We start from the raw sequence: 26,457 nt of genomic DNA on the forward strand, positions 1-26,457 counted from the left end.
GCTGTTAAGAAAAATAAAATTATCAAATTCACAGGTAAATGGATAAAACAAGAAACAATTATCCTGAGCGAGGTAACCCAGACCCCAACAACAAATATGTTTTCTCTTATATGTGGATGTTAGCTTTTCTGTGTTCAATATGTATGTTTTAATCGGAATAACCATAGAGGTTAGGTATCTTGTAAGGAACTAGCAGAGGAGAGGATTTCTCAAGAGAGGGGAAATAGAATATAGTGTTATGGTGGGGTGGGGGTGGGGAGAAGGGGAACTGGAATAGGATTAAATTGTAAGGGAATGGGGGGATACTAAAGGCCATCTAAAAAAACATATGGAAGCCTGCTACTGTATCATAGGTTATTTCTCCACCAGTGAAATGAGCCAATTCAAAGCAGATTATATTATATTAAAGGCAGGTTTATTGGAAAGTTGCTCTCGTGTGAGTTCACTAGTCCCAAGGATTGAGGCTGGGGAGTCACCTTGGGGAAAGAAGGGAGGGGGAAGAGAAAGAGAAGGGGTGCTGAGAGAGAGAGGGAAAGGGAGAGAGAGGGAGGGAGGAAGAGGAGGAGGAGGAAGAGGAGAAGAAGAAGAAAAAGAAAGAGAGAAAGAGAGAGAGAGAGAGAGAGAGCGCAAAATGTCTGGATTATATATGGAAGAGCCTCTGTGTGAAGGGCAGCCCAGCCCCTGGATTGGAAAGTTCAGGGTTGGGTTCAGGGTATGCCAGGTAGGGACTGAGGAATTCTGGGAATCCAGGACCTGGAGTCCAGGCCTGCTTTGATATGTAAAATATGCACCTAGGTCTTGTTCAGGGGTCAGAAGCCAAACACAGTACATAGAAGCTTCTTAAAACATAAACATACATGAAAGGATCCTAATAGAGTCACCAAATGGAAGAGAATGCTTCCCTCCATGAGACATCTTATGCCATCGAATAGAACCTCCATGTCCAAAGGGGCCTCATAGGAACATGCAAACATCTCAGGCCAAGGCCATCTGTTGCTCTCTTCAACCGAAGGTAAGGAGCTGTTGTTGAAGACAACACTTACTTATACCATTGAAACCAGAGGCGTCAAGCTGGTCCCTAACTAGTGTTCATGGTACTGGGAGGTACTCTGCACATAACCAGAGGAGAAAGGTAAACACCAACTCAGCTGTCAACCCTGACACCCACAATGACACACTGCCTGCAAGATACACTTGAGCAACAGTGGCATAAGTGCTATAGGAGTAACCAACCACTTTTTTTTTTTTTTCTGATTTAAGACCCACTCCGGGATACCTGACACCACTTGGGTCACACAGAACCTGAGAGCAGATAGGTCATGGGCCCAAGACAAACACCTACTACTATTATTCTGATAAAAGAATATAGCAATAAAACAACATATGGCTATAGCCATAGGTCAGCTCAGCCCCTGTCAGAGAGGCTGCTCCTTGCAGTAGTTCGTAACTAACACAGAGAATCCAACTGGACACTATGCATAGATCAAGAGACTCTGGAACATCCATCAAACCCTTCTCCCCAAGGCTTGGTAATCTATACCCAAGAAGAACAGAAAGACTCTAAAGAGCCAGGGGTAATGGCTGACTCCAAGAAAATAACGTCCCCTAGACAAAACAGACCAATGTATATGAACTCACAGAGACTGTGGCAACATTCACAAAATCTGCGCAGACTCAGGCCAGATGAGATGGGGTCCCAGAACTGACAGGGGAAGTAGACACAGGGTCCTACCCCTAACCAAGAAGCTGTCTGCAAATGGCATCCAATTGTGGTGGGCTGGCTTATTGCTGCTTGCATTCTAACCTTAATTTGGATCCTCCAAAACTGTCTGCAGGAGAGCCCCCACCCCCCCACCCCCGCACCCTGGTGAGACACTGAGGAACACTCCTCCCCCAGCTAATTGTGATTGGTAAATAAAGATGCCGGCAACCAATAGCTGGGCAGAAGAGACATAGGTGGAGCTTAGGAGAGAGGGGAGGAGGAAGAGGAGGAAGAGGAAGAATCCCCAGGAGGGAGGAGGAGAGCCACCCTGGGCTAAGGGCAGAGAAAGTCCGGCCCTGAGGGCTGCCCAATTGGAGTTAAGAGCAGCCCAGATGGAACACAGTAAAGAGTAAGTTCTCTTCACTTGGGATTGTTGACAGGAAAGTAGATTCTAACAGCATGGAGGGCAGGCAGCTGCCCAGCTACTGTGCGGCACAAGGCAAATTAACTTATAAAGGCCTCGTGTGTCTTTCATCCGGGAACATAAATAGCCTAAGGCAGAGGAGAAGGCCTGTGCGGGGATTTTAAATATTTACTACACCCAATGGCAAAGGGAAAAATCAGTTTTTCTCCAATGGAGCGTCATTGGTTGTACCAAGCACACTTAAGCACAGGCCTCACCCCCAGGAGTAGTTGGCCCACACAAAGTAAATTCAGTGGTGTTATTGGGTTTTTTTGTTTTTTGGGGTTTTTTTGATCTTTTGTTTCGTTTGGCTTTTTTTCTGGCATTTCTCTTTTGTCCTGTGGGTCTTCTGCTTGTTTGATTTGTGTCTTTGTGGGTTTTTTGTATGTGTCTCTTGCTTGTTTTTATTTTTGTTTCTTGTTTGTTTTTGAAAGCAAGCAAGAGAGAAAGAAAAGAACATAAGAGTTGGGTAGATGGTGGGGGGGGGGAGGATCTGGGAGGAATTAGGAGAAACATGATTAAGATACAGTATATGAAAACAAGATTTTAAATTACAAGGCAGAGAGCTGAGCCTGAGTTATGATGGCACACGGGGAGGTGTTTCAGTAGCAGAGATGGAATCTTCTGGATTAGGAGCAAGCACCGTGTAGCCAACCATCTGTGCACGGTCTTGGCTCTACGCTTACTATGTGACAAGTGAGGGTGATGGGAAGTAAGAGGCTTGGTGCCCTTGTGCCTCCTCTGTTTCTTCAGCTTGAAAATGGGAGAGCAGGAACCGGGTAACGCCCGTCTTTTACGATGAAATAAGCTAGTGTGCCACAAACACCGAGCTGCTGGCATGAGCCGTTATTAGACGGGAACAGGTCGGGGAGGGGAACAGGACCAGGAAAAGCCATGCGTCATGGAGAGGCCTATGCTTGCCTAACTGTAGAGTTTTGCATTTTTCCCGATCCAACCAACAGGGGGCGTGAGTCTGTTTTCTACCTCTTCTGTTCCATTCCTCACTCCTATATCTTACCTAGCTTGTGCTAGTTTGCTTTTCTGTTGCAGTAGTAAAAAAAAAAAAAGACCAAGTGGGGAGGGCTTATTTGGTTTACACATCAAGCTCTCAGTCCATCATGAAGTCAGGGCAGGAACTCAAGACAGGAACGGAGGCAGAGGCCACAGGAGGGCACTGCTGACTGACTGACTGACTGACTGGCTTGCTTCCCATGGCTTGCTCAGTTTGTTTTCTTATACAACCCAGGACCACCTGCCCACCGGTAGCATTGCCCACAGTGGGCTGCGTTCTCTCCCTCGCCAATCACTAACCAAGGCAATGACTTGCTTACAGGTTAAGCTGATGGAGGTTTTTTTGTTTTTGGTTTTTTTTGTTTGTTTGTTTTTTTCAACAGAAGAACCTCTTCCCAGATGACCTTAGCTTGTGTCAAATTGACAAAAACTTAACTAGGACATAGTTTTAAATCCCGTTCCCCCAAAAGAAGGTAGGATTGAAATAAATGAATAAATTAACGTGGATTATGGAGTTAAAAACAACCAGAGGGTGCTGTGTGCTCCTGTAACTCAAATGATGGGGAAGGGCGGGGCAGGCTTCTATCTTGGATACTAGGGTGGGGACAGTGGGAAAGGACATTTGCTCCTCCTTGATAATTTCTGCTACCACATCAATGGATCCTCCATGGTGAGTGCCAACCCTGTGCCCACAGGAACCTGTCTATTCCCACTGGAGTACAGAGTCAGCCCGAGAGACTGCCCACAGGGTAACAGATGGCCATCCGTGCAGCCCTCACCTCTGGCCGCCAACATCCTTACTTTGCAGAAAGCAAAGAGAACAGGGCTGAGGATGCGTCTTACCATCTTCCTGCTTCTGCTCTTTAGGCTTTTGTTAGTCAGAGTGGGGACAAGGCACCGGGGTCTTTCATCTGCATCAGGACTGAGAGTTCAAGGAAGGACACAGCTCAGGCAGGTAGAGAGTGTAAACGGGGACTCAAAACCCACTTCTCTTGCCAGTCCTCAGAATCCAGGGGTCGTAGTACCCACTCTGGCTGGGAACAACCTGCCAGACAAACTGGGACAACTCTCAGGACGCTGCACTGGCTAGAGTCATCAGAGAGAAAGGAACCTCAGTTGAGGAGATGCTTCCATCAGATACAGCTGTAAGGCACCTTCTCAATTAGTAACCAATGGAGGGGGCCCAGTCCATTATGGGCAGTGCCATCCCTGGGCTCTGTAAGAAAGCAGGCTGAGCAAACCACAAGGAGCAAGCCAGGAAGCAGCATCCCTCCATGGTCTCTGCATCAGCTCCTGCCTCTAGCTTCCTGCCCTGTTTGTGTTCTTGTCCTGACTTCCTCCACTGAAGGACTATGATCTGTAAATGTAAACCCTTCCTCCTCAGCTTGCTTTTTGGTCATGGTGTTTTGTTGCAGCAATAAAATCCTGACTAAGATAGATACTAAAGTTCTGTCGAGGGATACAGGGTTAACGCCACCTCTGGAGTGTCCTCAGGATGGGGCAGGTATGGATTGTTGCCTTCAAAAAAGGGAGAGGATACATGACCCCATCCCAGCAGGTGGCCTGTCATAGTTCCTAAAATGAACAAAGTCTTAGGTGCTCAGGCTGGCCTTGAACTCCCTGTGTTGCTGAGGGTGGTCTTAAATTTTGGATCTTCCTGTCTCTACCTCCCAAGTGCTGGGATTTACTCAGGGATTGAACCCAGAGCTCCATGCACACCAGGCAAGCACGCTACCAACTCAACCACATCCCCAGGCAATGCCACTTCTTTTGGAAGATGGGTGACAGAAATGGCCACTTGATGTCCCCAAAATAACCATGATAATGACTTCCCTCCCTGGCCGCTCTGCCATCCAAGCCCTAGCAGATGAGGTGGTGGCGGGATTCTTGGGGGTGGGGGCAAGGGTTGGGACTTCAAGGTAACCACAGAGTATTAAGTAACTGTCTCTTTAAGAGTCAGGTGCACTGCATTCACAAGTAGGGGACTCTCTTCCTTGGGCTTCCACTGGGTCCTCACAGCCCCAAAGCCACCTCCTAGCAACTCAGGAGGGTAGGTCAAAAGGGGCAGGTGGGGTAGATTTCAGTAACCTTGAGAAAGATCTGATGTGAAGGCGCTGGGCCCTTTCAGAGCCAGTTCTCAGGTCCCCCCAGAATCCTCGGGTCTTTTGTAGAACTATCAAATGCTGCCCCTCAAAGAGCATGTGACTCTGGGTTTGGGTCCTTTACCTTAGGGAGGTGTTTCCTTGGGTTCTTCTCCAGGACTGGAAGAGTTCCAGCTCCCTGCTCACCCTGGGACTAAGGCCCAGAAAGCAGGACATGTGGCCTCTAGTGCCATTGCCACCATCAGCCTCAGCTGCCCCCTCGGGGCCTGGCCAGAATGGAACTGCCCACGCAGGGGTGTGGATGGCACTACTGAGTATCGCCCCAGCTTGGAGCTGTGCCCTGACCTGCTTTCTTTATGGGACAAAGACACTGGGGGAGGAAGGTAAAATGTAACAGGGTGATCTTTCCGTAGTGGTGGGATGTGTGTGTGTGTTTGGGAGTGGGGAAGAGAGACAAAATAGCCAGGCCAATAAGGGATAAGTTAGCCTTCTAGAATGAAATGAAGGACAGACAGACAGACATCCCTCAGTGGATCCTTGATTGTGTGCAGAAGTACTCTCCCGGAGGACAGCAGGGGACTGGCTGTCAGCGCTCCACCCAGGGCCCTGTTACCAGAGACGACACAGGCCTTTGAGGCACACACACGGGAACCAGCTGCAGCCTGTACTTACAGGAGGTCCTGAAAGAGAGAGAAAAGGGCTGGTCAGTATCCCTGCCACCAGAGGGAGGGGGTGGGGAGGTCACCTTAGAAACAATATCCAAGAAGTTTTCTGGCAAAGAGGTTTCCATCTGGTCTTCAAAGTTTGTCTTTTCCTAGCTCACTCTTGCCAGCGTATTTCATTTCCTCTTTATTTTCTCTCCATGTTTTTATGATTGGATGAGAAACGCAAGGGTCTGGACCCCAGGCCCAGCCCTGAGAGGGGTCTACTGGTCACCACCCCTTACCTTCCTGCCTGTCAAACTGCATTCTTGGGGACCTGCCAGCATTTCAGAGAGGCCAGAAGAGGTGCTGGAGAGATGGACGGACAGTGTTGCCTGCTCGCCACGCCTGCAGGCTTTCTCAGGATGTGCAATGGAAAACTGGCAAAAGGAGCGAGTTGGGGGCGGGGGCTGAGGGGGGGCACGCTCCAGCCCTCCCCTCTCAGCCTGATGTCTATCAGCCTGGCCTGGTTTCTGTTAGGCTTTGAGTCAGATGTCTTGCCCTCCTGGGTCTGCCGCCCACTGCTGCTTTCCTGACACCCCCACTTCTCTGTCTCGGGCCCAGAGAGACTCCCCGCCCCACTCCCCCCACCCCGCCCCCATCCACTTTCCCTCCTCCTGCACTGGACTTCAACAGCCCTGTCTCATTACTAACAAGTTCAAGCATTGTAAGGGTGGGTGGGAGCCAAGAGGGCAGGAAAGGAAGGCAGCCTAAATGGCATCTCTGAAGACAGGAGCTATGGAACCCCCACAGCCCCTGGGGAGGGGGTCCCAGCTGTGTGTTCCCTCCACCCCTGCTGATCTGACCATATCAACTTAGCTATTGCTCTTGTCTTTCATGCTCTGCCAGCATGGTTTGCCTGATGTTCCCCCCACTGTCCCAGCTCCTTATGACCCCAAAGCCAAGTTCTTCTCTCTTCTCTCCTCTGCCAGTATCGGGGTTTTTTTGTGTGTGTTCTGGTCCCCATCCAGGAAGAAACGGCCCCGTCTCACGCTGGCCTCTGTCAAGTCATCGTGTTCCGGTGGGGGGTTGGGGGGGATAGTGGCTAGGAAGCCCTGTGCCAGATGGCAGGGTTCCAGAACAGGCTGGGGGCAGTGTGGGTCAGGGAGGGAGAGCATCTGGGACCTATCAGGCTGAGGGACAGGAGAATGTCATCCAGAACCTGCCACCGGCTCCAAAAGAAAAAAAAAAAAAAAGCTGCCTGGGTAGTCTGCGTCTCCTGGTTGGGGGACAAGTATTCAACAATGACAAAATTGAACTCTGGAGGAATTTTTGGATGGTTCAGGCATATGAAGGGCAGCTGTGCCGAGCCTATCCAGGTCTGACAGGGCCCTGACTCCCAGTTTGCAAAATTGGGGGATGCCTCTCATGATATAGGGGGATGTTTTAGTTGGGGGACCTGCCAGGTACTTGTAAACCAGGAATACTTCTGACTCATTTCTACCACGTACCCTTCACTCAGAATGAGTGTATCCTGTAGGACCACCTGTAGCTCTCTGTCGGGCTTCTCTATAGCTCCCAGGGGACCCTGCTTTGCCAAGCTCTTACCACCCACAACCTGTCACTCATAGGGACTTAAGTGAGGAGGAAGCCCCTACCTTGATGCTGTGCTGTAAGATTGTGGCAGTGGGGGAGGGGCCGGGGCAGGTTGGGGGTGTTTAGTACTAATGGAATCTAGGATCACATAGGAGACCAACCTCTCCGAGCGTGTCCAGGAGGAAGTTTTAAGATTCATCCTCTGCTTTTGTGTCCTGATCACGGCCACTGTGTTACTACTGACAGGAAACTCCTGCTACCATGCCTGCCCCAACCCCAACCCCCGATAATGAATGATCACCCCAAACCGTGAGCCCAAAGCAAGTTTTCCTTCCTGAGGTTGCTAGCTTAGGGATCTTGCCACAGCACCAAGGAAAGCAACTGGACTGCGTAGGAGGATGGGGTGGCTCAGTGGGCAGCTCCATAAGTGGCTCCGTAGGTGGCTCAGTGGGTAAACCCCTATAAATAACCTGAGTTTGATTTTCAGGGCACATATGGTGGCTGGAGAGAGCTGGCGTGGAATAGACTCAGAAAGTTGACAGATGAGGCTTTGTCCTCGACAAACACATTTCTATCGGTGGGGAAGACTGCCATCATTCTGATGGATCCTTCTGGAAGGTCAAGGGAGAATCCAACGGTTGCCCTCCTACCTCCTACCACTGCCCAGGCCCGCAGCGGCGATACCTGGATTCCACAGCAGAGCCCCTGCCCGGTGCTGTGTTCAGTGAGCAGTGCTTGGGCAGCTGACCCTTTGACAGCGTGTGCTAGGGCTGTCATGTCACATGTCTGTACTCAATCAGTCACGTGACTCACAACTGGCCCATCTCTCTGTCCAGGCACTCAGAGGACAGACACTTCAAAGCATCATCAACTCTGCTTTAGACAGACTAGGATAGAGGAGCCAAGGCGGTTGGGCGAATATATGAACAGCACTCAGCCTCCGCACTCCTCATCCGGGACCCTCTGAACAAATGCACCATCGCTTATGACCTGAGGAGGGGACTCTGTGAGCTGGCTGTCCACATCACCCCATCTGAAGCAGGAAGAAGGCACCTGTGCCTGCTGTAGGCCGGGGACAGTAGATTGATGGGAGAGTGAGGTAGATTGTCCCAGGTCACCCAGGATGGATGAAGAGGGATGTAACAGGATGTCCAGGGATGGTCCACAGCAGACATCCAGAATAGAAACCTGTCTAAGACAGTGTTCCTCATACCTGTCACCTGTCACCTTGGCCTCTCTGAACAAGGCAGTCTTGCCTCTTCTAAATAGACAAGCAGAACCAGACCCTGTGAAGAAACCTGGGACAGCCAGAATTCTGAGCGGCCTTTTTTCCATAGATTCTCACCAGGCTACAGCTATATAAAGATGAAGAACACACAGGCAAGCCCTTAGAGGAAGTAAAATTGCATTAAACAGAAACAGCAACAAGACCCAGACCTATGTGTTATCTAGAAGCCTGAGGCTGATCGCTGGTGACTTAGAGATGAATAGCTCATTTCCTCTTGCTGAGAAGTTAGAGTATCCTACTCGAGAGAGCCGAGGAAGAGTCAAAGAGCCTTGGATGGTGAGAACCCTGGGAAAATGCCTGTGGTAGGAGAAGTCATTCATTCATTCACTGAATCAACATTTACCAAGTGCTCAGGGCCCTTTATTCATTCACCAAATCACTAATTATTCTAACCAGCATTGCATGGGGTGCACAAGGCATAGCGCTAATTAGGCTTCTGTGACATGACATCTGCTCTTGGGACAAGCCTGGGCTGGGAGTGGTAGCCCTTTTCGCTGAGGTGGAGTCTGAGCTTTCAAGCCTTTTGTTTACTCCCCTGACAGCCTATCACAATACTGCTGTCATCAGAGGGGAGCACCGGGCAATCAAGTTACAAAAAAATTAAGCTAAAATAAAGATCCCATGATGTTCGGAGAAAGTTGGGCTGCATTCACAAGCATCCACTACAGGCAATGGTGGCTTATTACCTTAGACAGCACCTAGGCTCTTTTTGTTTCTGTTCTTGTTTAAAGACAGGACCTTTCCATGTGGTCCTGGCTGTCCTGGAACTCTCTCTGTAGAGCAGGCTAGCCTCTAACTTGGAGATCCACCTGCCTCTGCCTTCAGAGTGCTGGGTTTAAAGGCGTGCACCACCACAGCCTGGCCTGGCTTGCAAGTCTTAGCCAGTCTTACTTTTTAAGCTTTAAACTCTACACTGCCTAGCTTGGCTTTGAATCTGGCCTCTATGAATCTAGTGCTTTCCATGCTGGAATCAGGAGGTCCTTAAGGGTGGAAGGTTCTGCCCTCTCCAGATCTGGTCCTGGTCCTGGTCCTGGTCCTGGTCCTAGCTAGTGCAGAGTCACAGTATGCTCTCAATTCAAGGTCACCCAAGCCATGTTCTGAGCCTGCTTGACTGTTGGGCTCCAAGAAACTGGAGTCTGAGTCCTGTTTCTTACTCCCTCTGCCTGCCCATCTCTACCAGGACAGATGCTGGGTACCCCAGACTCTCCAAAGACCTTGAGTTATTTATATAGTACATCATAGTTTGTCTGCAGAGCTGAACCATCTGGACTGGGGGTGTCTTTACTTTCCAGGGACAGTTGGCCATGTCTAGAGATGCCATAGAGACCTTGGTAGGAAGGACTGAGGCCAGTGTGTGGTTAAAGCACCTGGATCAGTTGCCCCAGGAACACATGAGGCAAATCATGCTTTGTGTCTGACCCAGTAAACCCCAGTCTATGGGTGAAGAAACCTCTAGCTATAGCCAGATGTTCACAGCTGGTAAAGGAGTCCAAACCCTAGTTTGTAATGGCTCGGAACCGGTCGAGCTCTAGGGGAGTGACAGAAGGCTGTAGAGAATCCAACAACGGCTGAAGATCAGCACATTAGGCCTCCCGTGAGCCCTCATGCACAGCTCTCCTTAGCTTGGCGCTTTTTTAAAAAATTATTTTATTTTATTTTAATTAGGTATTTTCTTCATTTACATTTCCAATGCTATCCCAAAAGTCCCCCATACCCTCCCACTCCCCTCCCCCCCTCCCACTTCTTGGCCCTGGCATTCCCCTGTACTGGGGCATATAAAGTTTGCAAGACCAATGGGCCTCTCTTTCCACTGATGGCCGACTAGGCCATCTTCTGATACATATGCAGCTAGAGACACAAGCTCCGGGGGTACCGGCTAGCTTGGCGCTTTGTAAACACAGGCGTTGACAGCTGAAACCTGGCCTCCAGTGGAATTTACACTATAGAAATTGGTAGTGCAACAAAGCATCTTTCTACCCCACAAACCGGTTGTTAAACATCTTAGTGCACCACCGCTCACATCTGTCCGGCTCTCTTCAATCACAAACATTTCCAGACGTTTCCAGGTTAAAATGAATACCAGGGGCCTGGCCATCCGTCTATCTGTCTATCCGTCTGTCTGTCTCTACTGCAGAATGGAAGGAAGACCTCTAAGCAAAATGGCCAGCCACCATCTTCCTCAGATTGGCTATGGCAAATGCTCCTCACAGCCAAGTGACCTGACTGTCAATGTCCCCTCCTAGGAGAGGATGAAACTGTCAGTCACTGCTTTTTACCTCAGATGACAGCTGCTCCTTTTAGTCATTGGTATGCAGTTCTGCCCTAACTGCCCACAGCCTTGGGTGCTGGTGTGTATATATGTGTGTATATATACATATATGTATATATGTATGTGTATATATGTATATATATATGTGTGTGTGTATGTGTGTATATATATGTGTGTGTGTATATATATATATGTATGTATATATGTGTATATATAGATATATAGATATTTAGGCTGGAGAAGGTTAAGGGAAGGAACTTCCTATCGATGTAGCTAGGGGAATGCTGCCTTTCATGCTGGGTAAAGACTTTTCCATGTGGCTGCTTTGGGGTCATTTCAAGTTCCTGCCAGTAACCCATTACCATGCTCTGTATGTAAGGTCAATAAACACACTAGGGCCAGAAAGATCTTACATAGAATCATACTTGTCTCTGGGGCCTTATGAGGGCAGGGGAGGTATTGCTTAGGTCTCCCCAGTGAAGGAATTCTTGAAACACACATTCTTGTCCTCACAGTAGACATCTCTAATCAGCTGTGCTGGGATGAATAGGAAGGGCCCTCATAGACTCATCTATTTGAATGGCTTGGTCACCAGGGAATGGCACTACTGATAAGGATGGAGGTATGACCTCTTGGGTGGGTGTGGCCTCTTGGGTGGGTGTGGCCTTGTTGGAGGAAGTGTGTCACTGGGGGTGGGCTTTGAGATTTCAAGAGCCTAAGCCAGGGCCCAATGCTCTCTCTCCCTGCTGCCTGGGGTGGAGATTGGACTCTTAGCTACCATGTCTGCCTACCTGCCTGCCTGCCTGCTGCCATGCTCTCCTGCCATGAGGATAATGGGCTCAAACTCTGAAACTGTAAGCCAGCCCCAATTAAGTGCTTTCCTTGTAAGAGTTGCTGTGCTCATGGTGTCTCTTCACAGCAATAGAACACAGACTAAGACATCGGTCATTGCAGCTTTCTGCTGAAGAGCGTACACACGACTCTTTCTACTGTCGATCAGCAGGGACTGGCATGGGAGACAAGATCTGGCACTTGAGTCACCTGGGGTTAGAGCTCTTTCTTGACTTCCCAAGAAGGCCTGGCTCTAGTGTTGTTGGGCAGCAGAAAGGCTCCCAGCATGCTTTACACCAGATGCAGGATAGTTTTGTATTAGCTTTTCCTCCTTTCCCCACCCAGCTGTGCAGACTGGCAGAGAGATGGCTGGGGACGAAGCTGCGTTGACTCACTGCTTGCCTGGCATGCAGAAGGCCCTTGGTTTTATCCCCAACATTGCAGGAACTTATCACGGTGCTCCTAGATCTGTGTTCTCAGGACCAAGCGGGTCAAAGAAAACTCAAAGTCCTCTGCTACTCAGGAAGTTCAAAGCCAACAGGAATGGGTGAGATCCCATCCTTAAAAGAATAAAAAAATTGCAGGCTGGGGGATATGAGCAACAGAAGTGTGAGAACCAGAGAGAAGCCTTCAACCCTGTCCTGCCCCAACCCCGGAAGTCCTCATCCTACAGCTTTGTTCCCAAGGCCACAGCTGAACTGCTGCCACCCATCATCCCCTGAGGGCAATTTCAGTGACCACTTTCCTGTAGAGTCCATGGAAGTGAACTCCCTGTCTGGCAGGATGCTGACAGCCATCGCTGCCTTGCCCTTTGGTGCAGAAACTGCCCCCTCTCTGTCTGTAGTTGCCCCCCCCCCCCCGTTTAATGAGTGCTTTGGGATGGGCTGGTAGGTGGCTGGGAGGGGAAATGGGGTGTGTAGGACTCCCTCCTATGCCTCCCCTGCCGCTGTCCTCCCTTCCTCTTTCTGTGTAGAACTTCAGCGTTATTCCAACCAGCTGGTCCTTTCTGCCCACACAGCTCTGCTTCCCCCAGTTCAACTCCAGACTTAGCTAGGAAATAGCTAGGGTGAATGCCTGGGGCCACACATCCTTGGAGGGAGATGAAGTGAGGCAGCAGGAGTAGGAGAGACCCTACTGCCACCTATGCAGGTTTTTCTGCCCCAGGAAAAGCAGCCCAGAGACTCTGGGGAAGTGGGTGCAGGTAGGTAGTCACAAGCAGTAGGCCTGGTTATAGGGCCTTGCCTAGGGAAAGGAGGTCAAGTCTAGTCTCTGACAGGCTTCAAAGGGGCCACTCTAGTGAGAGAAAGGGAGAATGTGTGGGAGAAGGAAGAGGAGAGAGACACTGAGTGACTGGGGATTGAATTTAGGCCAGGCTTGGCAGCAAGTCCCTTTACTGGTCAATCCATCTCGCCTGCCCCCGAAATAGGCTTCTAAATGATTGTATTGCATTGACTAGCACACTGTGGGCTGACATCTTCCCCATCTTCTGTCTCATTACCCTCTCTGCATTGTTCTTTCTGCTCCTCACAGCCCTGCCCTAAAGTAGCGCCACCACAGTCCACACAGGGCAGAATGGACCACAGAGGCAGTACAGGTTGTGTCTTCCGCAACCCTCCTAGCAGGGTGGGCGTTTCTATTGCCCGATTTTGCGGATGAGTCTTTTTTAGGACAGAGAAGTAATTTGTTCAGAGTCACACAGCTGGCAAGTGGCAGAGCCAGCATCTGGAATCCTCTATGGAGCCTGCCCTCCTGACCACATACAGATCTCTTCAGCTGTCAAAGCAAATGAAGAATCAAGACTTAGACATCAAGGAGAGCTTGAGATGGCTACAGGGGGACCCTGCAGTACATCTTTTCCAAGTCCCTTTGAGGACCCTATAGAATCCTTTCTGGGCCATCTTCCTGTCACTATCATCTTTGTCCCCTACTTCAGTAGGGGACAAATCAGATCCACCCGGGAAGAGTGACCACCACCCCACAAGTACATGCGGTTTCCCATTGTTCTATGAGCAGTGAAGGGTCTAGGAGCTCCACCTGCCACCCTCAGAGGCCCGAGGAGTTCCCAAGGCTTTCTCAAGAGGCCAGGGGCCAGACCAGGATCTCTGGCTTCCTTGCTGAAAAGACTTTCAGGACTAACCAGTAGAGTGAAGGAGAGTTGGGGGTTTGCTTTTTTAGTTTATCATGATCATGGGTGTCCATGTGGGTATTTATCCCTTTGCAACAGGCAGTTAATCCCCACTGATCCACACACTGGCCCATACCTGGGAAGATAGCTGGTGAGGTTTTAATAAAGGCTAGGAACATAGAGGAAAGGAGATAGAGGCTCTAGGAGAACGGAGGGCATGCTGAGATCTTGTCAGCTACTTACAGAGACTCACATGCAAAGTGCCCAAAACAAATGAAATTTTTGACCTTGTTACTTGTTAGCTGTGTGACCTTGGGCAAATTGCTTAACCTCTTGGAGTTTGAGTGAGTGCTAGCACCTACCCTGTTGGATTTGGAGAAGCAAATGAAAGACCACAAGTAAAGTGCCTTCATGGTGCCCGGTTTAAAGTTAAGTATGCGGTAAATGGGGTTACAGCAGCTGTGCTGGTTATAGGAGGCACGACAAAGTGACATCCAATTTCAGAAGCATGTGGCACACTTAGAAAGCTCTTCTCACATACAGGCCACCGTATGCGATGTTTTATGAACGTTGTCACAGGCGGATGCCAGTGGTGGCTCATTTTACACACAGGGGCTCTGCAGCACAGAGATGTTTCCTGCCGGGGCCTCAAGCTAGGGAGGGGCAGGCTGGTCCAGCTGCTGACCACGCTGTGAACTGCCTCTCTGAGGAGATGCTGAAACTCTGGAACTGCAAACCCAGCAGGCAGGGAGATAAGCAGGCAGGATGGGCCAGGCTGGGCGAGCCCCGGTTAAAACAGAAAAGACTGATGGCTGTCTCCAGCTCTGGACAGTGGGACACGTTGTGTATGTTCTTCTTGCTTCCTTGGGCCCCCCGACACTTCCAGGCTGGGGTCAAGAGTGTAAAATCCCAAGTGATGGAATCTCTCGCAGGTCTCACGGGTTGTAGATTACGGCTGGATTCTGCAGACTCAGGCCAAGGGCAGGCATTGTTCTCAGGCTGAACAGTTTCCGGGCATAACCCCACCCCACCACACAGGGCAGAGGGGCTGATGGCCACACACAGATGGGGACATCAAGTCGGTCAGGGGGGATGGGCTGTGTGACGAAGATGAAAATTAACCAGGGCGGGCTTTGCGCTTTTCAGGGCGGACTCGGTCAGCTCAACTCTGCTTTATTTTGATAAGAATCTGGAATCCCAGGGTCTCTGAACTTGAACCTGTCACTCTTGACTGAATCTCCCAGGAGCAACGGGATCCTCCCATATGACCTGCTGAGGTCTTCCCAAGGAGAGTGGCTTCCTGCCCCATCCCCCACCTCACCTCAGGTCCTTCCCAGGAAGTCAGCAGTTATGCAAGCCAGGGTCCCCTTTCTGTGACCCACAGGGACAGCGGGTTCTCTGGCAAACACTGTGTGCGCACAAGGCGGACCACACCTCCTCCTCCAGGCTGTGGATTCCGATCTACCGCAATCCCATGATATTAAAAAAAAATTTTTTTTTTTTGCTTTGTTATTCCCTTATCTCCGTGCAGATGTCAAGCCCCTCCCCCCCACCCTTTGGCTTTTTTTTTTTTTTTTTTTTTTTTTTTTTTTTTTCCTGCATAGAATTCTCTACTAGGCTGTGAGGGTTTTGGTGGTCACAGGCTTTGCACATCACTCCAGGAAGAGTTGAAAATTAAGGACTGCATACTGTGTAGCTGTGAGGAGCCAAGCAGGCAGCAGACAGAAATGCAAAGGACTCTGCTCCTCATAGTGTGACAGGGAGCAGAGAAGTCTAGAGCAAAGTGCCAGGGCCTTCTCTGTGTGCCCGTGCCCAAGATGGACTGGGCCTGATAACCCCTTGGCTGCAGCTGTTAGCCCTCCGATCTTGAAAACACCCAAGAAAGTGAAAACTTAGATCTTAAATACAAAGTTCTGGTTTCAAGATGTTGGTGCTGAGTCAGCAAAATCTGAAAAGCCTTTCTGCAAGCCCAACAGAGCCTTGAGACCCATCTGGTCTGTGGGGTGCTAATTCCTCACACATGTTCTCTGTGGCCCTCTCACATCCACTAGTTTTAATTGCATGGACCAGAGTGGCTGGCGCTGATTGAGTGTGTTTGGCCGGTACTTGTTGAGTATGTGAACGGGAACGGAGGGAAGGATGGATGCAGGGTTCTCAGCTTCTACCTCCACTGAGCTACTACTCAAGAGAAAACATTCTTAACTTTGTCTCTCAGTTACCTACATTTCAAGCAGCTGTGTGATGTGCCCACAAGGCCACAGTTAAGATACATACATGGAACTCTGCTCAGGGAGACCTAAAACAAAACAACCTTCACCGCCGAGGCTTGAACAGGAATGGCTTCCATAAACTCATGTGTCTGAATGCTTGAATGGCACTATTAGGAGGTGTGGCCTTGTTGAAGGAAGTGTGTCACTGTTGGGGTGGGCTTTGAGGTCTCCTATGCTCAGGCTATGCCCAGTGTGGAATCTAGTCTCTTCTTGGTTGCCTGCCAAATAAAGTCTCCTACTGCCTTCGGCTCAAGATGGAGAACCCTTGGCCCCTCCAGCACTGTGTCTGTTGCCATGCTTCCTGCCATAATGATAATGGACTAAACCTCTGATAGAGTAAGCCAGCCCCAATTAAATGTTGTCTTTTATAATAGTCGCTGTGGTCATGATGTCTCTTCTCGGCCATAAAACCCTAACGAGGACAAAAACTGAAGACCCCTCCCCACCCTCAATGGCCCCAGCAAACCTTCTGAGCTTCCCAGGGAGCCAGGATGCCAACTGCTTTATGTGCCACAGGAGGCAGGACTCTTTCCATTACCCATTTCTGATCTTAGGGATACAACTTAGCAAGTGCTTTAACTTACAAATGAAACACCCAGGCACCACAGGAGAAAGAGCTCATCCAAAGTCAAAGGAGAAGTGGATAACGGGGCTGAGATTATCCTGAGCCCAGGTGACTGCAAAGATCATTCCTATTCCATGCTAGCACATTGCTCAGAGAAACAGGAGCCTTTCCTTCCTCTCAGCAAGGACAGTGGTGCAGTAGCCATTGAGAGGGGCCCAGCTTTTCATGCCAGCCTATACTCAGGAATAGCAAATCCTGAGTGCAACCCACTAGAACCTAAAATAGGTCCCATGCAGACATAACCAATCGATTTCATCGACTGCACTTTGGGCAGTCATAACTAATCAACCAGAGCTGCCATATTTGACTCGCGTCTTAGCATTCATTGTTAAAATGGCTCTTTAAAAACATTAGAGGCATTCTGTGAAATAGTATCACTCCTAGTCACACACCTTGCAGCTACTATGTTTCCGATTTCTCCTGTCCCTCAGATGTTCAGGGATATTATTGAATCCGTTTACTTTTCTTTCTTTTTCCCAAGGCAAACACATTTCTACCTGCACGCATTTCTCATGACTATCTAGGAGGCCTGAATGACAAGGACCTGGATTATACACAAGACAAGACATGAGGACCATGGTATCATAACATCCAGAAGAACACAGCTACTCTGGTGGCTTCCCCTCCTGTCACACTGACTATGAGTAAGAGAAGATGCTGCCCAGAGGGGACCAGTTCCAGAGGAGGGTAGGGCGTGGTATCCTGTGTCAATTCCCAGGAAGGGGCTCCCACACCCGACCCTCTGCTCTACTCAGGCACCCCTCAGCTTTGCAGCCGGACAGCTTTGGAGCACGGAAGCATGAGCACTGCATGCACAGGAAGAGGCTGGGTGGTCTCTGAGAGCTGTCTGCCCTAGGGGCTGGGAAAGCACAACAAACACGGTGAGCAGCCCCAGCCCTGACCCAGCATCAGTTTGGCAATGATGACTGCTGTCCACATTCTCCTTAAGCCTTGCAGCTCTCTCTGTCCAGGAGCCAGACCTGACCGGTTTCCTGGACAGGCAGTTCAATTTCCCTCTCTCCCCTGATGTTTCTAAAATGGGGTAGGTCAGAGGAGGCTACAGTCTTAAGTCAAAGCAGTCTGGGTCAGCTATTGTGTAACAGTTTCCTCTGAAATTGAAACATTCCATTCTACAGGGATCCTGCTCCTAAAGCAAGAAGTTAAACAACTCAAACGAGCTTCAGGAAGTCCCTGAAACTGACCAGATGTCATTAGGCCCCCTCCTTGCCAGAATAAGAAGTAAAAGCTAAAGAGTCCCTGGCATGCTAAAGGAAGCTGAGCTGCAATGAAGACTCCTAATCAAAGCTGCAAAGACTCTTAAGATCAGACCAGCTGCCTGGAAGAAGCAGAAACCAGCTGAGCTGCCTGGTAGAGGATTAGACCACCCGAGGCACCGAGAAAGGATTTTCTCCAAGGGGCAGAGCTGCCTACAAGCTGTGTGCAGTATACTCCAGGTTTTCCTAGCTGTCTCTGAGTTATTTCTGCTCCTATAAGTAACCCCTGACCCGTAGCCTGCAAGTCACCTCAATAAAACTCACTGGTTTGCCGGACAGTGGTGGCACACACCTTTAATCCCAGCATTTGGGAGGCAGAGGCAGGTGAATTTCTGAGTTTGAGGCCAGCCTGGTCTACAGAGTTAGTTCCAGGACAGCCAGGGCTACACAAAGAAATCCTGTCTCGAAAAACAAACAAACAATCAATCAATCAAACAAACACCAAACCAAAAAACCCTAAAACCCTCACTGGTTCACCAAGTTGAACTCTGCTGGTATCTAGCAGATGGACTCTGCTGGTATCTTTGGTCTGTCATGGGTTCCCTATTTTGGGTAAGTGTGTGTTCCATCTCCCCAGGGAAAAGATTTTTGTCACACAATACCAGCTGAGGTCACTTAGCTTCTCTACTCGCCTAGACCTACCTACTTTCCTCCCTCCCTTCAAAAAGGCATCACAGACAGCAGGCAGCCAGGATTCCAGCATCAAGGAGATCAGAGCCCAGTCCTCTTAACAGTGGGTGACAGTTCAGGAGTCAGCAAACATAAGTCACATCAAGTCAAGTCTGGCCCTGGCTTGACAGGCAGAGTTTCCCAAAGACACCTTCCTTCCTTCTCACTACCAGAGAGACTCCAAAGGCCCCGGGTTTGACCTGCTCCATGGAGTAAAGAATGCATTCATGGGGTGGTACTCCTGTGCTGGGCAGGCTGCACATGTATTCCTAAGTCTCCCGTGAGGTCCTTAGGAGATGTAGCCATATTCCCACCCGTCCCACTGGAGACAGAGCAAGACTAATCGAAACTCTTATATGGCACTGAGATTGGAACTCAGGGCTTGTTGACTCAGACATTGCTGATTATGGTAGGCACTACCTTAGGTTGCACAGTCAGAGCTCCCATGGAGCTCCAGGCTCAGAACTCATGGATTATCGTAGATCTGCTTAAAGAAAGGTATCGGGCTGGAGAGATGGCTCAGCCGTTAAAGACTAGGCTCACAACCAAAAATATAAGAAAGGTTGGTATCTTATTGTTGTTCTTGAGCCAGGGTATCTATCATGTAGGCTAGGTTGGTCTTCAACTTGCTTTGTGTGGAAGGATGACCTTGAACTTCTCATTGTCCAGCTTCTACCTCCTGAATGCTGGGATTAATGGCATGTATCATGATCTCCACTTTACGAAGTGCTAGGGATCAAATCCAGGGCACTGTATGTGGGCAAACACTCTAGGGAAGGTAGACAGCCTTTCAGTAGCCACGGTCCAATGGAACAGCCTTCCTTTGCCTCATTGCACTGAGCCCATCCCAGTTGTAGCCCAGCTACTGACTACCAGCAGATGCTAATGTATGTCATAATTACCACCTTTCCAGCTGAGGGGGAGAGTGGTAAGTCATCAAGGAGCGCCAACCCACCTACTTTCCTGACCTCTGACCTCACCCAGGAGCTGGTTGTGGGAGCACTGCTGTCCCAGCAGGCACTGGGGGTAAAACTCATGTTGACAGGAAGCTAAAATCAGCCAGGCAGTTCACCCAGAGCACGGAGCCTGTAAGTCTGTCTGGAGCATTGACATTCCAGCGGATGGGGTCCCTCGGGAATTGCTGTAGCCAACCTCCGTGGTGACAGGTTGTGGCTTTGTGGAAAGACTACAGGTGACATCATCCTTGTCACAACAGAAGTTGGCTTCTGAAGAAAGAGGGCTTTCTTGGCTACTAGGGTCAGAATGCTGAACAGATTTTGGGGGGGGGGAGGACTGTGTCAAGATCAAAAGAAGAAGAAGGAGGAGGAAGAGGAGGAAGAAGAAGGCGAAGGAGAAGAAGAAGGAGGAGGAGGAGGAGGAGGAAGGAAGGAAGAAGAAGAAAGAAGAAGGAGGAGGAAGAGGAGGAGGAGGGGGAGGAGGAGGAAGAAGGAGAGGAGGAGGAGAAAATGTCCTTTTCATGTCATAAAAATAAATAAAAATGGAATCTTGCTATTAAGAGAAGAAAACCACAGCCTTCCCCAAAGACAGGGCAGGAGAGTACTTAGCTAATCTTTAAATACAGGCATCCATGATGGGGGAGAGTAATAGGGTGACATGGAGTGACAGAAGTGGCATCCTGAGGCTTCCTAAAGACCAGGCTGGAGACTGGGGCACCTTGGGAGAGGTAAGCAGGGGATTCCAGGGGACAGCACTCTGCTCATTGCTAACGGGCCAAAAGAGAAGCTTGGCTTGGGTATGACTTCATTGGCTTAGGGTCAGAAATCTTATCCCTGTGAGTGCTATAGTGTATAGACAGTTGTGAGTTTAAGCCATTGTTTTAAAAAATTCCACTGACTTATGTATTTGTGTGTATGCGTGAGTGCCTGAATGTGGTGGTCAGAGGACAACTTTGGGGGGTCCAGGCTGTCTGAAGCAGAATGAGTGTGACTTGTTTCAAGCCTCCGGCTTTATTTATCTATCAGCAACCTTGGCCGCACTACCTCCACGACACCCCCACTTGAAGGAAATCTCTGGCTGTACCTCGCTTTCTTCCCCAGAATCTTCCAGTGTCTGCTTTGCTTTGCTGACTCCAGTCCCTGAGCAGACGACCAAGAGACCCTCTGGTCAGACATAGGTGCCCAGGCACTGCTGAAAGAGAAGCAAGGGCGGACCTGGGGGTAAAAGGGTTACTTCCTGCCCATATTCCAAGCACACAGGGTCCCAAGCTCCTCTAGGCTAGGGGTCCAGCCCTCTCAAGAAAGAGCAGCCCTGGTTGGGAACTCTACTTCCTCCCTGAAGTCAGTCCCAGCCTCCCTTAGAGACCTGGTGTTGAGAAGCTCTTGAACTCTGGGGTTTTTTGCCTGCCATGTTTTTATCAGTCACAGATGGAAAGAGGAAATGGGCAGTGAGTAGAGCTTCCTTTCCTGCTACCCAGGAGGGGCTGGGTCCCACCTCCCAGGGTCCCTGATGCTTGAGCCTGCAAATGCCTGTCTCCCAAGCTGAGATCCTGCAGAGCCCAGGCCTCAACAGAGACCTGTTATTTATTGGGAGGCTTAGGGCCAGGACAAGGGCTGGAGGCCACAGAGCATCCTTGCCCAGGAGGAGGGAGGAGAGAAAGAACAGGAGAGGGGTGAGAGGGGGGGGGGGTGCATGCACGGGGGAAGAAAAGTGGAAGGAAGGAAACACAACCTTGTTGGGGTGGAGGTGGGGCTGCCATGTATCTGTATCCCGAACATGATGCTTTCAAGGAGACATCATTTAACAGACTACAGCTAGTGACAGAATCGTGAGCTGTTTTGGAGAAAAGATCAATGGTGCAGAGCAGCAGGTCTGGGCCTGGCTCTTAGGGCTGAACTTACATACACAGACAAGTTCTCCACCCTTCTGGGCCTTGGTTTTCTCCTTGGTGCAACGGGTCCAAGACTTCCTTTCTCTAAGGGTTTTGGGGGAATTGGGGTCCTGCCTAAGCCTACGCACATGCCTTGAAAACTTTAAGGCTAAGGGGTTCAGTAGATGGTGAGGAGGGGGAGGGGGAGAGGAGAAGGAGGAGGGAGAAGAGGACGGGGATGATAGAGAGGATAGGAGAAAGGAGGAGAAGGAGGATGAAGGAGAGGAAGGGAGGAGGAGGGGGAAGGAGAGGAAGGCACAGATCCTGGAGACAAGGGCACTGGGGGAAAGGCAAGGGTTAGAAGGAGTATCAGAGCTGGAGAATTTCTTTGCATGGACTCCCTGGGTCAGGCCACCTTCAGCATTACCCACGCACCCTGGGTTGGCCCCACCTAAGAATGACAGAGGGTAAAACAGCTCTGAACAGCCAAGAAGTTTCTGCAGCCTCTAACCACGCCCCCCCCCCACGCCCGCCCCAGTGCCTTCACATTCGGGTCCACCAGGACACTACACAGAGGAACCTCCTGAGGAAAAATTCTGCGCCTGGCTCCCTCCCTGGGGGGTGGGGTGCTGAGGCCTCTCCAGGGACTCCTACTGAGAATTCGAAAAGCTCCCTGCCTCTTTAAGGAGGCACCAGTTGGGAGCGCAGGAGGGAGGAAGGTTAAGACGATTAGCGGGTGCTAACAAATTTAGGATGTGGAAGAAGTCTTTTCTTGGCTATCCATCAAAGGAAGGATTGGATGTCCCTGAGTGTGGAGAGAGCAGAAGGGGAGAGAGAGCTGGGGGAGGGGGACATGGGGACTGGCCATCGGACCAGTCAAGCTCACTCCCTCGGCAAGCCTCCCTAGGCATTGGGCGAGCAACAAGTAAGGTGTGTAAGTGTGGCTGGCCTGCGGCTGTAGGTCCCAGCACCCGCCGCCCCGTCGGCCTGTGTCTCCGCCCCTCCCCCATGCCCTATCCCCAGCTCAGGTTCTGTCCGAGCAGCTGGCTGAAAAGTGATCCTGGAGGCCCTTCCTGTTGATTAGGGACTGGGACGCTGTCCCCAACCCCCCTCCTCATTCTGGCTCCAGGGTTGGAGCCACTGGGCTCCCTGTCCTCCGGGACTGGGTAAGCTCTTCATTGAGGTCTCTCTCTGATCCTGAGCGACCTATACAACTACCTAGAGAGACCACGCACCGTGCCAAGAGCCATGCGTCCCGCAAGGTTATTTCCGTCAAGGGCTGAAAGGAGTGGGGAAATGGGAGCCGGATCAGGTCCAGGGATGGTTCATTCATCCTACCCTGGGGCTCGGGGAAACAGCAGCACTGTCCCTGTGAATAGGGAATCCCTGTCAAATCCCTGTCTAGCGGGAGAGAGATGAGAACAGAGACACACTCAAATGGCATGCACACAGCCGCAGCAGCTTTTAGAACTCAACGAGCAGAGCAGAAAGCTCTTAATAACTGGCTGAATGCAGGGGTTCAAGGTCCAGGCGTAGAGTGCAGAGGGCCAACCTGGAATCTATGCACCTATAGCTTTAAGAGCAGCGGGTGGGCCGTGATTTAAGAGCAAGTGTGGTGTCAGGAACCTGAAGGTGATTGCGGCTTCCTTGGGAGGAGGCAGGAGGAGGTGGGTGGCAGGCTGGGCAATGGGAGAGCTTAGAAGTTCCTCAGTGTCCAACACAGGGAGAACAGGCTTGCATGACTGGCATCGGTGCAGTAGGGAAAACATGTCTGATTTGCCCAGTGGGGATGCTAGAGCATCGACAAGGTGGAAGGAATGGATGGAGTGGGTGAGGGTGGGAAGTGTTAGTGGGGAGGTGAGTAGAGGAAAGCAGGGGCTTCAGTGCAAGGGGCAAGGGAGAACATGGTGGGCAGAGGGTGGTGGGGGTGGAGGCAGAGAAAGAGGCAGGAAGATTTAGGATGGTTCTGGAGATGCCAGGCTAGCTAGGGCAAATGATGTCTGACCATCCTGAGACTGGGGACATACAAGGGGCTAGTTCAAGAGGACTACACAACATATTTTCTCTGCAACCTAGTAATTGTACCCTTTGTGGCCATCCTGATGGGGTTGGGGGGAGGGGTGGACAACTAGACCCCCTAGATCCAGAATGCAAGGAAGGGAAATAAGCTCCAAACACAGATCAAGGAGACTGTGACTCTTAAGTCTATGAATTTCCGGAGGTTGACTATCAGCATAAGAACATCCAGCTGGGACACATTCCCAGGGAAGAGTGACATGGCCTTCCTACACTCGACGCACCCAAGATTTGAGACTTCACTTTTCTTCATTCTAGTAATATATATATATATATATATATATATATATATATATATATATATATAGTGTGTGTCTCTGTTCTCATCTCTCTCCCGCTAGACAGGGATTTGACAGGGATTCCCTATTCACAGGGACAGTGCTGCTGTTTCCCCGGGATCTTTATATATATATATATAAATGCTGATCACAAGTCATCAAATTGATTTCACAAGCCACTGAAAAATACTGATCTACATGGAGAAGTAGGAGTCCCTGGTTGAGGAAGGAGCAATAGATTCACTAAGAAGAGGGGATAAGAGCGAATCATGTCCTGGAAACCCTAAGACTTCAGGCTCCGGTGAGAGATACAGAGGCCTCGAAGACACCCGAGGAGGGAGTCGCGAGGAAGTCCCAGAGAGCTGATCTCCAGGGAGTAGAATGGTTTAGAAAGAAATACAGACAACTGTGGGGTATCCTGCAGAGGACCTGGAAGCCAGTGGGGTGTGGCCTGGCTGTCACAGATACCCAGAAATCTCAACTCAGGAAAAATCAGCATAAGCAGAGGCCTCAGGGGTCCCCTGGAAGATGTGACACAAAGGGAATTAAGTCCCACAGAAGCATGTGGTCTTACCAAGGAGACACAGGACCCTCTCTCTCACCCCATGTCCTCTTCTCCCCTGGCCTGTGAGGATCACCATCTTGCCCCATCTCATAGTTCAAATCTCTGATGGTCTTGGGAGGGAGATATGTTTCTCATAGTCAGGTTGCTAAGCTTTGAATAGGACATGTCCCCAGGCTCAAGGGCTGGTCACCTCACCAGAATTGCATACTATACACTGAAGACCTACTATGAGCTAGACCTACAAGGTGAGGGATTTAACCTATTGAGGTGGGGATGGAGGCAGCACTCCTTGAATTGGAGTTATGTTAGTCCTGAAGAACAGAGATGAGTGTCACAGTGAGTTAGGACATTGGAACCCGGGACACTGGGTCTATGGGGATTGACTGAGTGGGCCGGGGGAAGTGGTGGAAATCAGGGGTGTTATCCTGAGCTCCAAATGCTGGGAGTGTGAGGACCCAGCGACAGGAAGTGTGTGATAGCTCAGAGGGACCAAAAGCTGCTTCTGCAAACAGCACATCCTTCCAGCCTAGAGCTGACCGTCATTCATGACGTCTTCTGTGAACCACAAACTATAGAAGTCATCCCAGGGCCAGCAGACAGAGCCTGAAGCCTGGCCTGCATGGCATCCTCTAAAAGAGGAACCCTGGGAATCTGGGGCATCCATGGGGGAAACCATGCGTATCTCCCACTGGATACCAGACGCTGTACAGAGAGGCTGAGAGCGGAGCCTCAACACACTTACACCTGGACACGTGGTGAGCTGCCAAGCCTTTGTGGGAAACCTGACATGAGGCTGTGGGTGTGCTTCTCCACACACATCCAGTGTGACTCTTGATGGTTTCATTAATGGGGGACACATACCCATAATTCCAGAGTTAGGGAGACTGAGGCAGGAGGAGCTTGAGTTCAAGATCAGCCTGGGCTACATAATGAGACTCTGTCTCAAAATCAATAAAATAGCCACACGTGGGTATAGTTGATGGTAGTCATCGCTAAGGGATCTTTCGATGCAGATGAAGACTCAGTGCATCAAGAAACTAGAAAGTCACAAGTCTAAGCGTGTCTGGTTTTGATCTACACCTCAAGCGCCAGCTTCCTTTCTCACCTAGAGATGATAGATGGAGCAGGTAGGGAATGAATTGCCTAGTCATCTTCATAGAGTGTGAGCAGACAGTCAAACACTCTAACCACACGATCGGTGGGAAGGCCCTGGTTCTTTGAACCCCTGTAGACTCTCATTCTGCTGTGACAGTGGGGGCTAAAGGAGATGTCATCTTCCAAGGTGCCCCTGTTTCTCCCCAAGATCCTGGGCTTAGCTGCAGGAGACCATCAACAGTTGGCTCACTGCGTTGCTACAAGGATTTAATTTGGCTGGGTCCTGGCACCAGGTTCCATCCACATGGATCTGAGGCATACTTTTCTGCCATCACTTCTGCCATGGAGTCCTAGCAAGGCCCATCTGTGTACCCTGTCTCACCCCATGCAGCAGGGCCCGGCAAACATGGTGGGGAGGCTAGCTCTCTGCTTCCAAAGGGGAGGTCCCTGAATGCTGGGGGTATTATGCAATGAGTTCTGGGGTTTGTTTGGACACCCACAGCCTGCGGAGTAGAGAGAGGTTGTCGACCCATGAAGCAGATCAGAACAGCATTCAAATTCTGCATCTATCTTCCAGTTCGTGCGTGTGTGAGTGTGTGCGTGTAGGATATTCAGGTCAGAATGTTCCATGACCATGGGCAGATCAGCACTTGGGGATGGATAGATCCTTCAGGGGCAGAGATCCAGTGTAACAGATACAGGGCGCCAGCACCCTACAGAGGCTAAGCATTGGATGGCTTGGGGTCTGGT

At 50.2% G+C, this 26,457-nt stretch overlaps 1 protein-coding gene and 1 long non-coding RNA gene across 28 annotated transcripts in view; one reads left to right on the forward strand and one right to left on the reverse strand.

Annotated features, from left to right (window-relative positions):
- The window catches only part of Col13a1 (collagen, type XIII, alpha 1), a 140,973-nt gene that overhangs the window by 75,905 nt on the left and 38,611 nt on the right, over positions 1–26,457 (reverse strand). For 25 of the 27 annotated variants that reach the window (NM_001304757.1, NM_007731.3, XM_030244857.1 and 22 more), the window contains exon 3: positions 5,951–5,958. In NM_001304757.1, the coding sequence (NP_001291686.1) occupies positions 5,951–5,958 (8 nt within the window). Of the gene's footprint in view, positions 1–5,950; positions 5,959–6,224; positions 6,361–26,457 lie in introns of those variants that run through there. The other 2 variants (XM_011243344.2, XM_011243343.2) reach the window with 1 other exon arrangement.
- Gm30121 lies at positions 1,996–18,318 on the forward strand. The gene is made up of 4 exons (XR_380479.3): positions 1,996–2,111; positions 17,405–17,567; positions 17,679–17,804; positions 18,060–18,318. It is a non-coding gene; the product is annotated as a predicted gene, 30121 (long non-coding RNA).

Source organism: Mus musculus, chromosome 10, assembly GCF_000001635.26.
Source record: "Mus musculus strain C57BL/6J chromosome 10, GRCm38.p6 C57BL/6J".
NCBI classification, from domain to species: domain Eukaryota; kingdom Metazoa; phylum Chordata; class Mammalia; order Rodentia; family Muridae; genus Mus; species Mus musculus.